At 38.3% G+C, this 13,337-nt stretch overlaps 1 protein-coding gene across 2 annotated transcripts in view; it reads right to left on the bottom strand.

The window, feature by feature from the left end:
• Positions 1 to 1,490: 1,490 nt before the first annotated feature.
• kiaa1549la (KIAA1549-like a) overlaps positions 1,491 to 13,337 on the bottom strand; it is a 96,258-nt gene continuing 84,411 nt past the window's right edge. For both annotated transcript variants that reach the window (XM_067502257.1, XM_067502258.1), the window contains 8 exons: positions 12,217 to 12,349; positions 10,117 to 10,358; positions 9,719 to 9,887; positions 8,877 to 8,974; positions 7,069 to 7,214; positions 6,830 to 6,984; positions 6,660 to 6,717; positions 1,491 to 4,978 (listed from right to left, as the gene is read on the bottom strand). In XM_067502257.1, the coding sequence (XP_067358358.1) occupies positions 6,685 to 6,717; positions 6,830 to 6,984; positions 7,069 to 7,214; positions 8,877 to 8,974; positions 9,719 to 9,887; positions 10,117 to 10,358; positions 12,217 to 12,349 (976 nt within the window). In that variant the 3' untranslated portion in view covers positions 1,491 to 4,978; positions 6,660 to 6,684. The remainder of the gene's footprint in view (positions 4,979 to 6,659; positions 6,718 to 6,829; positions 6,985 to 7,068; positions 7,215 to 8,876; positions 8,975 to 9,718; positions 9,888 to 10,116; positions 10,359 to 12,216; positions 12,350 to 13,337) is intronic.

Here is a 13,337-nt window from a genome sequence, read left to right as displayed (position 1 = left end):
TGTGTATTAGGGTCTTTCAGCTCATTGTTTTTTTTTCTAGAACCCAAAAACTCCCATTGAACTAATTTCCATCCGTAAGTGTCAGTCAAACTACAAAAAATTGTTGATAAGCCATGTTTGAGTACAACCTGTAGTAGCTGGTGTACATGAACAGCAGGTCATTTAGCTACTGGATAAGAGGTAGTGCTAAATATTTTAAAGGTGCATAAATCTATGGTTTTACGTTGACAAAAGAAGAGAGGACTGTTGCTTGCACTGAAAAACCTTTTATACAAAGCGCTTTACATTGTTGCTTCTCATTCACCCATTCTCACTCACACACTGATGGTGGTGGCTGCAATGCAAGGTGCTCACCTGTGTCAGCACGAGCAACTTGGAGTTCAGCGTCTTGCCCAAGGACACTTCAACGCGTTGCCAGGATGGACTGTGAGTTGAACCACTGACCCTGTGGTCCGTGGACAGCTGCCTTACCAACTTTAGCCAGATATCTACCTCATGAGTAGGTGGAGACCTAAAAAAATCTAAAAGGTGAATATTTACTGTAAGTTCAGAACTAATACTGAACTAACTGGACTACATAATCTATTCTATAATGTGAGTGCACTGGCAGTTTCAAGTTGCCTCACACAGCTGTATTTTCTGCATATTAATTAATTGGTTTGCAAACCTGTTAACACACAATTGTGCTAATATACTATATACTTGTGTTCAAGGGGGGCACAGAGAAACTTTTGAAAAGATAAATGTTGAAATATTCTTAGATCAAAGTTGCATATACAGTCCATCATTCTGCACCATGAAGGTCAGGTAAACAAGTGAAGCTAATCTAGTTACTTTAGCCTCAGACGCTGAAGTGATTTCCTGTGCACTAATATTTTGAGATATTCCATTCATTTGATTACAATACCGACTTGGGCAAAAATGTCATAGTTTAAAGTGACTTATTACTCTTTCAGATTACAGTCCAGTGGTGTCAGGGGTATTTATACTGTGAGTCATGGCTGTGTCTGTTGCAGTTTACAGGAATCAGTCTTCATCATCCCGTTGAATAACAGCTTAGTGAAGGTCATAGCTAGAAGGCTAAAAGTTACAACAACTCAACCTTCATCTCAGGGACAGAAATGATTCTCCGGGCATGTTTTATTCATAACTACCTCAACTTAAAACTTAATCAATGGTATTTTTTTTAACATATGACTCCTGGTGGAAAGAAATATACATACATAAACATATAAATGAAGAGACAAGTTTTTTTCTTTCCTTGCTGTTTGAATTTCCTGCATATCACTGACTGTAGCACAGTAGAGTCTGAATGACCTAAAGATGAGGCCTGCACGATATGTGTCTGCCTCCCTCTAGTGGATCTGTAGGCTACCGTACATTTGGCACACACAGCAGTGTATTTATTATTAGGTAATAATATTGACCATAATCATCACAAAAGTACAAATCTGTTGTATAATAAATTAAACATGAAACTAACAAGCATCTAGAATTGTAATTTGCCTTTATTGTTTAAATTCACCAAAAGTTGTTCTGCATAACTACATCCAACAGCAATCATAGTTTTAGTCACTGTGACCTCATCAACACCCGAGTGACGATATTATGACATCATCAGTGCCACCATGACGTCACAGCATCATGATGTGGCTCAAACGGCAGAAATAAACCACTGGCAGTCAGTTCATCTAGTATCCATCGTCAATAAAAGCATCTCGCCGCTACCCGCATATAAGCACAAACATTGCACATCATCGCACAGAAGAGAATTAAGTCTCCTTCTTCTGTTTCCTGCCTAAAAACAAAACTCATCTTTTCTTATCATGGAGTTAAAAAAAATGACAAACAAGAGTGGCTTCTCTATTCAATCATATATAGTTTCATCCACAGAGTGTGATTTACAATATGATGGTTGCTGCAAATTCCAGTAATGATAATAAACACCAATAGCACCATGTGCACTCATGCTGCTCCAGTTCTGTGATGTTTTGCTTTCTTTTCCCTAAATATCCACATTAATATATTTCCTATGCAGGTGTACATTTAAGAAAAAATAGGAATCTTAGATTAACTAGAAGAAGACAGCATATCATCTGTGCTTCTTTACAAACACGGGCTTCATTTGACACATTGTTGTTTTTGTATATTACAAATATTGCTATTGTCGTTGCAATTTAAATCTGAAGCCATAAAGGCAGGGCCGTAGCCAGGAGTTTAGAATTAGTGGGATCAGGACCACAATGTCCCCTGCGATTCTTAACAAAATTCCTACATTATTTTTTCAGTTCAATTATTTTTCAATTGTTTCAAAGCCAGTGTTTAATTTAGTGTAACACAGTTTTGTTTTATAAAATTTGGCTCCAAAACATATGAGAATCTGACTAGCTAATTAGTGTGTTGCGTGATTCACATCCTTCCCCAGGTCATTAAAGTCCTCAAATTCTCCTAAATATCACTGTGCACATGTCTTTGGCGTCATCAACTGTAGCTATAGCCACTGCGTTAAGGATCCAAACAAGATTTGTCATATATTGGTTTAAAAGTATCAAAACTTTTTAACTCTTTTTAAGCATTAACATTTTTACTTAATTGAAAAGATTTTTTCAATGTTTAATACATTTCTAGAGTATAAATAGTTTTTGCTAAATAACAGCATTTTGCACTGAACTTGCTCTTTCCTTCCATGTTTTGCGCTTGAAATATAAAAGTGCTTATTTCATGTTAGACTATATTTACGATCTTTACATCTTTACAATTCTATGCTATCCCTCTATTCTGTTCCTCACCATTTTCTGTCTACAGTAATATAATATACTCTCATTTGGTATCACTTGCCACTTTTGACACAACACTGTATATCTTAGCTGTTTTATGTCCACTTGGTGAAATTAATATGGCTATAATCTCCTTTAATACCATCTAAATGATGAGGAGCCTAACATACAGTGTGTGCACAAATTTCCAGTTCTCCTCAGAAAAAATGAGGGTAAATATAATTTTTCACTATGACATTCTTTGTACTAAACATTGCATTTTTTTTACTAATATGGCTATATTAGCTTTGTTCAAACATAAAGAATACTATAAATGCAAGGTTAGATATCATAGCCAAGTACCTTCTTGCTGCATCTCACTCTGTACTCTCAAGCCATTTCATGTATAATATGCTATCTCTAAAATGTTTTGTGTTCGTATTACTATGAAACAAGATGATACTAAAATATGTGTATCCTTCATCCTTCGAGTCAAGGAGTTTCAAAAACAGTCTATCATAAACAGAGTGAAACTAAAAGAAAGGAAAATGGTATCAGAACAACATCAAGCAAAGTACCCCCACCCATACACACTGCTTGCATAAATCTCTTCATTAAATCATCTCCTATATACAGTAATACATTTAATCGTTACATATGGCTCTTCTGAGCCCGGCGAGTCTTCTCGTGAACAGTACTACACCATAATCCAGTGATCAAATAGTCATTCCTCTTCATCAAGACCCAAATAACCAAAAGTCAATGTTCCATATACAGTAGAATACAGTAGACACTTTTCTAAGAATACTGGTGTGTTCACACAATTGTTATAGACCTGAGTCAAATCACAACTTAAATCACTTCTTCTCCAACACCTTGCACAATGAATGTTTATACTGAAGGTGCTCATACGGTATCTGACACATGTGATTCAATTGAAAATCACACAACTACAATCAGTAAACTTTCATTGTATGTATTTGACCCAGGTCTGCATAATGATTAGCGGACAAAAACTTTATAATTAGACGATTGACAGAACATGGTGACTAATTCTTGTTTTCTTTGCTGAATCTGATGAAGGAAAAAGGTAAACGAAGTAAATCTTTTCAAAAGTACAGAAATGCCATCATAACCACAGACATCTAAGCCACCGTTTTCTTTGCTTCAAATAATGTTATAACTTTTTTGCCTTAAAATAAGGTGAGTGAAAGAGAAACACTCACTACATCTTTTTTTGTACAGTAATCAATTGATAATAATCAATGCACAAAAGTAAAAGACAAAAGCACACACAAATATTCAAAAACTGAAATTGAGACGGCTCAAGACAAGATTTTTTTTTTTGGCCTTTTTTTTGCTTTTTTCTCTTACTTATGTTTAAAACACACATATTAACCAGCTGTAGAAGGTTTACATAGGAATTTGGATTCATCAAAAAAAAAAAGCACAGTTTTAAGTCAGTCCAGCTTTCCTGGCTTTATAATGGACCTCAGGAGGGACCTCCAGGATGGCCCAGCCCAGTCCAGTTCAGAGGAGGAACAGACTACAGACCATGGCTGGGGCGCTACCATACTCTCAAAGCAGCGCTATGTACCACCTTGTGCTGGGCAGATGGCCGTTACTGGATGATAATTGCTGGGGCAGAGGACTTGTCACACTGCATGTCCCACTGTACTGTACTCACCCTGTTCATCCACACTGCACATGTCTGGGGTTATGCAGGGAAGCACAGTACAGCTTTACACAGCTCAGCTCAGCTCAGTTCAGTTCAGCAGTGTGGGGGGCCTCTGGGTGAAGAGAGGTGGTCACCACAGAAGAGGCAGTCTATACTGAGATAATGACTAGGGGCCCAAATGGGCCAGTAGGGGCCCGAGAGGCCAGGGGCTCAAGGAGCAGAATAGAGAAAGAGAGAAACAGAATTATGGCAGAGCATTTGCATTGGTAGGAGACTGAAGCAGAGCTTTGACCAGGTGAAAGAGCTTATATGACAGAGCAGTTCTGTAGGATAAGGACAACTTTGAGCTGCAGATAAGTTGAGCAAAGGGAGGACGCAGATGGAGATGGAGGCCAGGCCAGAGAAGATAATGTTGGCGAAAAAGGGGTACACCGGTGCAGAATGAAGCAGACGGGAAAAAGGCCAGGCCGGTATAAAGGAGGGGGGATAAAGCTCCAGTGAGTTTTTAGGGAGGCGGAGGCCCTCTGCCCATCTATGGACATACCTGCAAAAAACAGAGAGTGACCTGAATAAGACCTGACGTCCCTTTACACATTAAAGTACAAGTTTCACTCATGAAGTACTGTCAGAAATTTTTGTTTAGCAGTTGTGGTGGTGTTTTAGGCTTTTGGTGAATATGTATTGATCAGTTGCAAATAATCTAAGCAGGGCTAAACTTTGAGGTGATAGAGAGCTGGAGAGTTTAATATAGGGGAAGCTAGCTGCACCATCCACTTTTATCTACCTTCTTCAGAGTAATAGTCAGAGCCATGGCTTGAGTTAGTAGATAGGAGGCAATGGTGCAACTTTATCTTTGGCATGAACTGCGTGAGGCTAATATGACTGCTTTGCTTGTACCCAAGGAGAGCTTTTCCTCCTCAGTGATAACTCTGAACTAAATGAAATATGTGCTATGGTGAACAAAAGCTTGTGCTGATAAGCATTTGTCAGTCTGAAGGACCAGCTGCCTGAAAGTAACCCTGCAAGTAGCCACTCAGTGCTGTCAACTGTTTTCAATGGAAAATAACTGAAAGCAGCTTAAATAGTAACTAGATGTATTTTCAAATAGCAAATTTACCCATCGGTGAAATTAAGATGTAATAACCTAATTTTAAAAAATACAGAATTTCAGAATAAGAAATTAAAACATGAAAATTAAGGTTAAAATGTCATTTGAAGAGATTGCTCTGGTCTATCATTATTTTCTTTAAAGCTGCTATTATCAAATCAATATGCATAAACGCATAAATACATTTAAATACAGTTTCAAACTTTTATCACCACATCGGCGTTTAGCTTCAAAACTTCCTCTACATTTGAAAAAACCTTTTAAACTGGATCAGTCCAGGTGCAACATTGCCTTCCTATGCGCACCACTGCAGACACCTGATATTGTCAGCCTTTCACCTGCAGGCTGGTCTGCAATCTGAGCTCAGATTAAGATAATGTTTTTACTGCCCGGATGGAATAACTTGCCAAAGGCTATTTGACCAGAAGAAGAACAATCATCATTTTGTTATCAGGATTATTTTTCACAGGCTCGTTTAAAATGACAAAACTACAATTATTCATGTGTAATTACCTTTTATGACCTATTGTCGTAGCTCTTGAAAAACATTACAAAGCTGCTTTGTAATGCTTTCAAACTATGTTTTAAATGTTGTGGTTTAAGTTCTGAGTGTAATTGTACACTGTGAAAATCATACTTTAGCTACAAGGGGACATCTGTGTAATATGGTTGATAAAATCAGTGAAAGGACTCTAAACGTACAAAGTACTTAACGAAAGAGCCAGTTTCCATTTGTCACTTTGTGTGTATGGAGTCAATTTCCCGCTAGTAACCCTGTCGAAGACTGAAATATGTTTAGGAAAATATGCTGATTTGTCTCAGTTAGAGAGAAATACAAACATTTATTGCTGCATTAATAATGATTAAAAACTTCTGCATTCAAATTTGAATCATAAATATCTGAAGTCAGCCAAGTAGTCCTCATTGTCCGATGTGTACCAAGTACCAAGCGTCTACGGTCTTTGGGTACCATAAATAAGAATTGAAATACAAAGGAAAATAATGCTAAATCCTAAATGAATACAAATTAAACAAAAGCCCTTAATCACTAGACAAACTTGACATTGTGTAACAGTAGGGCTGAGATGAGTTGACCCACCAAGCTGTCTGTACTTACCACTTAGTATCACAGGCAGATGACTTCAGCATATGGTTTCAAGGTGACGTGAGTTCTGCTAGGGAGAAAAGAAGAACTGCTCTTCACACTGGAAAAAAGCTTTAACAGAAAATGATCACAGCTCTTCATGTATGAAACCACAGAGGAGCTCAGTGAGGTATGTTTCTCACCGGTGTGTCATTCCATTGCCTCGGCAGGTCTTCTGGCTCAGGTGGGTACGACATCCAGGACGGGCTTCGGTATGAGGACGGCGGTGACATGACGAAGTAGTCAGAGTAACCAGGGCGATTAGCTGATATAGCATAGACTGCTGTTATTGGGTTTCCTGTGAGATGTAATCATGGCTTTATCCAATGAATAAACTTCACCTATTATGTTTGCATTTTAGTGTCCTACCATTCTGTCTTACCTGAGTAGGTGGTGATGGACTGATCGACTGTGACAGCAGGGAAGGGGGTCCTGGAAAGTGGCAGATAGGGGGCACCGTTGTGCTGCTGGGCCTGTAGGTCTGAGGTCTCGGACACTCGAGGCTTCAAGCTAACATCAGGGGTGGAACTGTTAATGAAGAGGAGGGACAGATGTTAATGTCAAAAAATGTTATGTTAATGTCACACAATGCAAAATAAAAGAGAAGAAATAATGGCTGCAAACAATGCAAATAGGCCTTAAACACTGCATGGAGGGGTTGGAAATTTTAAAACTCAATCAAATGTTGCACTGAAGGCATGATTCTATGCTAATTAAAACATATAGATTGTGATATACTGTACTGATTATGACATAGGTTGGTATTTTCACATGTTGCTATGAAAACATATATAGAGACAAAAAATACAGAAGCCGAAGTTTACAGGAGTTGGAGAATTTGACGTTTACATTGTACAACTAATATGAAAATTATTACTTTATATGCTAATTCTATTTAGTTTTAATATTTTTCCATTTGCAGACTTTTAGGGTAACAAATATTAGAAGTGCTTAAGTTGAAGAAGACATTAAAATAGCCTGTAGACCTTCATCTGGTGAAGGGAAATTAACAGAAAATCCAATCCGATCCAAATCATTAAAATATTTTTGGGACAATTCTTGGCAGTCCTGACATTTGGAAAAAAAAATTATGGCATTTGGGCCCATAATTAAAATCCTAGATACATCTGTTTATCCAGAGCCTCATTACTACTTTCTGTGTACAAAACAATATTGCTAGCAATTTTGCAAAGCATCCTCCTCTGCATTCTAATTGCACCAGCTACAGTAAAAGACTGGAGGACAGACGATGTTACTGCCCGATCTGTGGAACATTATGCGCTGTGCACACTAAAATGGACTTAACAGGCTACAGCTTTCTTTTCTGAGGACACAGGGCAGCTGATGTGTGACAAACTGAACACTTAATTAAACAGTAAACTGATGTTTCCAGTGTTAAAGCCGCAATTTTGACAAACATAGTTCTGATTTAAAATGTAATCAGCAGTTATTACAGAGTTCTGACAGCTGTGTCTGTAAATGGTATTCAAAATAACAAAAATGATATTTTCTCTATTGTTTCTTGTGAGTGGGCTAGAACCCAAGTGATATTTTAAAATTTTAACCACTAGATGGCGAACATGCCTCTCTCCTCTCAACAGCCGGTTGCTCTCTCTGCAGTGCTAAAGTGCCCAGCAACACAGTGCACAAGGCAACAGCATTTAAATGAACACTCTGTTCAGTTCTAATGATGCACAGTAACATATGGGCCTGAGAAAGAGAAGTGAGAGGCACAGATAGAAAGTGGATGTGGAGGGCAGTCAGTTCAAATGATGCTGATTAATATTCTGTTGCGTTTTTTTCACTCTGTATTCTCCTGTGAGCTCTCTGCTAATAATTATACAATGTTTTTAATACTCCATGTTATGTTGCTGAGCAGTGATTTTAAAAGCCACATGTAAAACACAGAGATAAAGTTTTATGTGTGAATGTCTTTCTGGTTCTCGACACATGAATACATGTAAATACAGTTTCAAACTTTCATCACCACATCGGTGTTTAGCTTGGACCCGGTTAACATGTTTTTCTGTGTGAGTTAAAACATTTCCTTTAGTCTGAATCATGTCTTTTTTTCAGATGGTGCAAACTGATCCCTGTTGATTAGTAATTAATTTCACAATTTACATGTTTTAAGTTGTTTTTAATATATTTTTATTATTCAAGTCCTTATCTATCAGTGTTGGTGGTTACCATCGTAGAGAGGTTCCAGGTGGTGGGCCTGGTCTTGAGGGGATGAGGGGCGGGGGAGAACCAATGCCCATATCAGGAAGCTGTGTGAAGCGAAAGCCCTGCAGAAACAAATAACGTAATTTATGCATCAGTTTGACATCTGCACCCGGCAGTATAAGCACAAAATACACAAAACAACCTTAATCTAAAGATGATGAAGGAACATTAAACCAGTGCTGACAAATAAAGAGCTAGGGAATCAGATGTCTGCCTGGTTAGAGCACAACATAGATGATCTAGAAGACATACTAATTCAAGCTAGATAAGGCAACTTTATTTGTTGGTGGGTGTTCAGTCCTCAGTCTCTTTAATCTCTGCAAAGCTTCTCCCTTGCTGATCAGCTGTTCGTAGCATACACACTGACAGCAGTAACGGCAGCTTTTCTAAAGGCTTAAACACTCTGTACAAGTCTCTGTGTGCAAACATTTAAAAGATCAAAAAAGAATACAACTTCCCCTCTCTATAAATACCGAGATGGCTAGAAGTGCTGGTACCCTTTTTACTTAAAAAAGATTCCTATTCCACATTGAATACATTTATATGTATGTCTTTATTTGCCTTAACCTAATAATTTCATATCATGTCTTTTCCACAAAGTCACTGCAATGCAGCTCTTCTAGTAGCTCCTAATGAGACTTTTGGTTCTTTTTCTACCAATTTTCTTAATCTAGAATCTTTTCTACTCTTCCAGCCATGTCCAGGGAGGTTGTCTTCTTTTCTGTTTCTTGTCCGTGTTCAACTTCATATTGAATACTGGACTTTCTAAATGTCTTGTGTCAGTGCTGTGACTGTGTAGTGCTTACTGGTTTAGGTAGACTACACTGGTGCATGTCCTCATAGCCCGTGCTCCTCTGCCTGCCTCCACAGGGATGGTTCATGGTTCCCGGGGCGCTGGTCACTCCGTCACTGTAGTGGCTAGTGTGGGAAGGGTTGTAAGCTCTGTGGGGATGGTGGTGGTGATGGTGGTGGCTGCTGATGAGAAGATTTTTAAAGTTAAAAAGACAAAGAAGGCGTTATATGTTCAAATAAATCTACCAAACTCTGAGAAAAACAGCTTGGGAGTGGGCTGTTTTCTCTTTTGCTAAGTTCGGCTAAGTTCAAACTGTGTGTCAGGCCATCTCTCCCTCTTCTTTCCTACACAAAACTGTAAATCATGCAGATGTGCTAAGAAATAAATCATCTAAGAAAAACATGAATTTACTTGGTCGGAGGGGAAGGTGGGTCGTGGTCTGGAGGGGCCAGGCTGAAGGCGTTGCCTAGCAACATATGCATCTGTGTGCGGACCTCATCAATGGATGGCTGAGAGCTGAGTGTGGACGAATCGGAGCCACGGTGAGCTTTCACCCCCAAGCTGCCCTTCCCAGTGCCAGTGGATCCACCTCCGTAGCCCAGAGAGGTCATCAGATGGTCCACGTTGGTCTCCTCAAAAGGTTCAGGTTCTCCCTGTGAAGAACATACACACACACACTGAGTAAATGGGAGAAAGCTCTCTTCCTCTAGTTGTGCATTAGGTGCAGCTGGTCAGGAGCAGAAGGTCACAAAAAATGAACCAGATTTCAGGAAGGAAAGTAAAGACATCTCAACTTAACAAACACTTTCTTCACAGTTTTCCCTCTAATATTCAGTTAGAATTGTCAGTCCTTGACTCTCTGTGAAGCTGCTTCGCCTGCAGTCTTGCTTTATTAATACATTATTTACATTACATTTATTTTACAGTATGTCCATATATTTCTTTGGATTTACTGCCAAACAGTTTCTCTACAACACTGGTTCCAAAATGCTACTTCAACAACACTTGCCATCTGCATATGTGGATTTAACTCAACAGCATTAAATAGATAAACCATGATACCACTATATGTATTTTTAGAAAAAACTATGTTTAGGATTGATGTGTTTATTAAGTTTGATCTCAATTAGACTAGAGGAGCACTCAAAATTGATATTTGATAAAAAAAAAAATATTTTAAAATGATACTTTAAATATATATATATACTAGAGCTAGACCTCCATTTGTAGGATTACCTATTTTTATGCTCCTCCACACCTACATGTTAGCTTGATAATATGCCTGAACTTAATATAATCTCATATTAAAAGATACTGAATAACACTGGAAATGTTTGAATCATAAACATGAAAGTAAATAAATGTATGTTACTCTTAAACCTAATTGACATCAGACAAAACACTTCAGATGTGTAAAATCTTTAGGAATAAACTTTTCCAGTTTTCAATTACAGCTTTCTCTGATTAATTTGGGCAAAAGTGCAGTGAAATAAAATAACACAATCTGATCATCATATCTGGACTCTACTAAATACAGTATAATTAGTTATTGCCCATTCATAACACACTGCATACCAACTAACACCAGCTAATGCCTCAAACCAACAAAAACACTGAACAGCTGGTTGCTTTCAGCCACTACAGCATGAAAGGCAAACTGATAAGATCCATACTTACTGCACACATGCAGGCACACATTGGGTTCTCTTTTTGCCATTTCAAACAGTTTGGTGCATCCAAAGCTATTAACCACTATCAAGCCTCCCATCTGAATCTATGAATAGGCTATAATCATATTCAGAGTCATTGACATGCAGCTAGGTAGCACCGCTGATGCTGATGCTGTTACTGCGGCGCAGCGGAGAAGCAGCATAAAGAGATTTCACTCACACTCTGTCCCCATTTTATCTCCTCCTCTCTCCATCTTTCTTCTCTCACCATCCTCTGCTGTTGTTAAAAGTGAAGGATTTCTCATTTTTTTGTCAATTTTCCTCCTCCTCCTTCTTCTGACTTCCCTGTCTTTATCTCCCTGTTTGCTGCAGGTTTATAAAGTTCATCGAAAGGTAAATTGTTAATTCTCTACGCATGAGCCCAGAGCGTCAGAGCTAGAGTAAAGGAGGGGAAGAAAGGATTAAATTTAAAATGCTCTCAGGAGATTATTTTATGAGTTTGACAAAGTGGCAGAGCTTTGCTTTGTCACAACCATTATGTGACCCAACTGGAGGAATGAAGATTCATTTATGGTTTCATCATTCCTGTGTAGGAATCACCCGGTCACAGGTTGGTCCTGAGCACTTTACACTTAAAGTTTGTTGCAGAAGTTTTGCGTGATCCTGCAGCTGGGAATATTTTATAATTTCTGGAGTTAAAAGTTCGAGGTTATAGTCATGTTTCCTTAATCTTCATAATGACTTTATTACTGCAGCTCTGCTGGCTTTATTTTTGTCTCAGTGCTTCTAAATAGTAAAAAGAACATTGACTTGGCCTCTATCATAAGGTCTAGTTACTCACATCGTAGCCATTGTTGCGGATGCCTCTCCTGGATCTTTCTCTCAGCACCAGCAGGTCCATCTCTGTTTCCACTGGGCTTGGGCTGCTCAAAGACTGCCTGCTCCAGTAGGTTGGCTCCCGTGGGTGGGAGTACCTGGTAGACAGGTGTGACAAAAAACACTCATAGCCCTGTAACTATACAGCTCAGGGGCTTAGGTAGAGAACTGTTGAAACAGAGGCCATATCCTCTATATTGAGCAGAAAAGGGAGATTTGGGAGTTTAAACAACAAGTTAAAGACTCATTCCAGTTTTTTAGACCTAAGGCTACAGTACACAACATTTTGTGAGTATTTTTGAGAAGTAATATTTCTTAGTGAAGAGGTGCTGTCATTGCATTAGCTGAAGTTACAGACACAGAAAGCAAAGATATCTATACTTCTATCTAAATACAGAATTGACATGATTTCTGCATGATTAGTAGGTTTTGCAAAACCTTTTAATAGTAGTTTGATAATGACTACTACTTGAGAAGCTGTGCAGAGCATGGTGGAGCGTAGCAGATGACAGACAAGTGTAGTGGAGCCGGGAGAGAAGGAACTGTGATTCAGTGTCATCCTTTCACTAGCTAAGTTGCATATTGTAACTTTAATACCTTTAATTAGTGTGGAGAAAGACTAATGTTTTATTCATATTTACAGAAAATTTGATAATTCTGTCTAAAGCCTAAAGATCATTGTTTTGGCTGCATCTAAAAACAACTGTGGACCAGTCAGGATTTATTACATATCTAGTTTGGAAACAAGTTTTCCTCGGTAATAAATAGTAGAAAGAAAATAAAGTAAAGCACTTGGCACTTGGCACAATAAAGCTAATTGTAATTTATTGTAAATCAATGTAATAAATTAAACCCTAGTGTTACCTAATGTTGGGTGTTTCTGTTGTCTGCATCTGGGACATACATCACTTTATCTATCAAACTACTAATGCCAAGCCAAAAGGTCTTTTTTATTATATTTTATAAAAGTATTCATGAATCGTGTAAATGTGTTAAATCAGTTAGAAGCAAAAGGCACTTGTATGAAATGTAAAATAATAATGTGCTGACCAAAAGTCACTCACTCCTTATGTGTTGCTTAGCAAC

Source organism: Channa argus, chromosome 4, assembly GCF_033026475.1.
Source record: "Channa argus isolate prfri chromosome 4, Channa argus male v1.0, whole genome shotgun sequence".
Taxonomy (NCBI): domain Eukaryota; kingdom Metazoa; phylum Chordata; class Actinopteri; order Anabantiformes; family Channidae; genus Channa; species Channa argus.
This window is presented reverse-complemented; position numbering and strand designations above follow the sequence as displayed.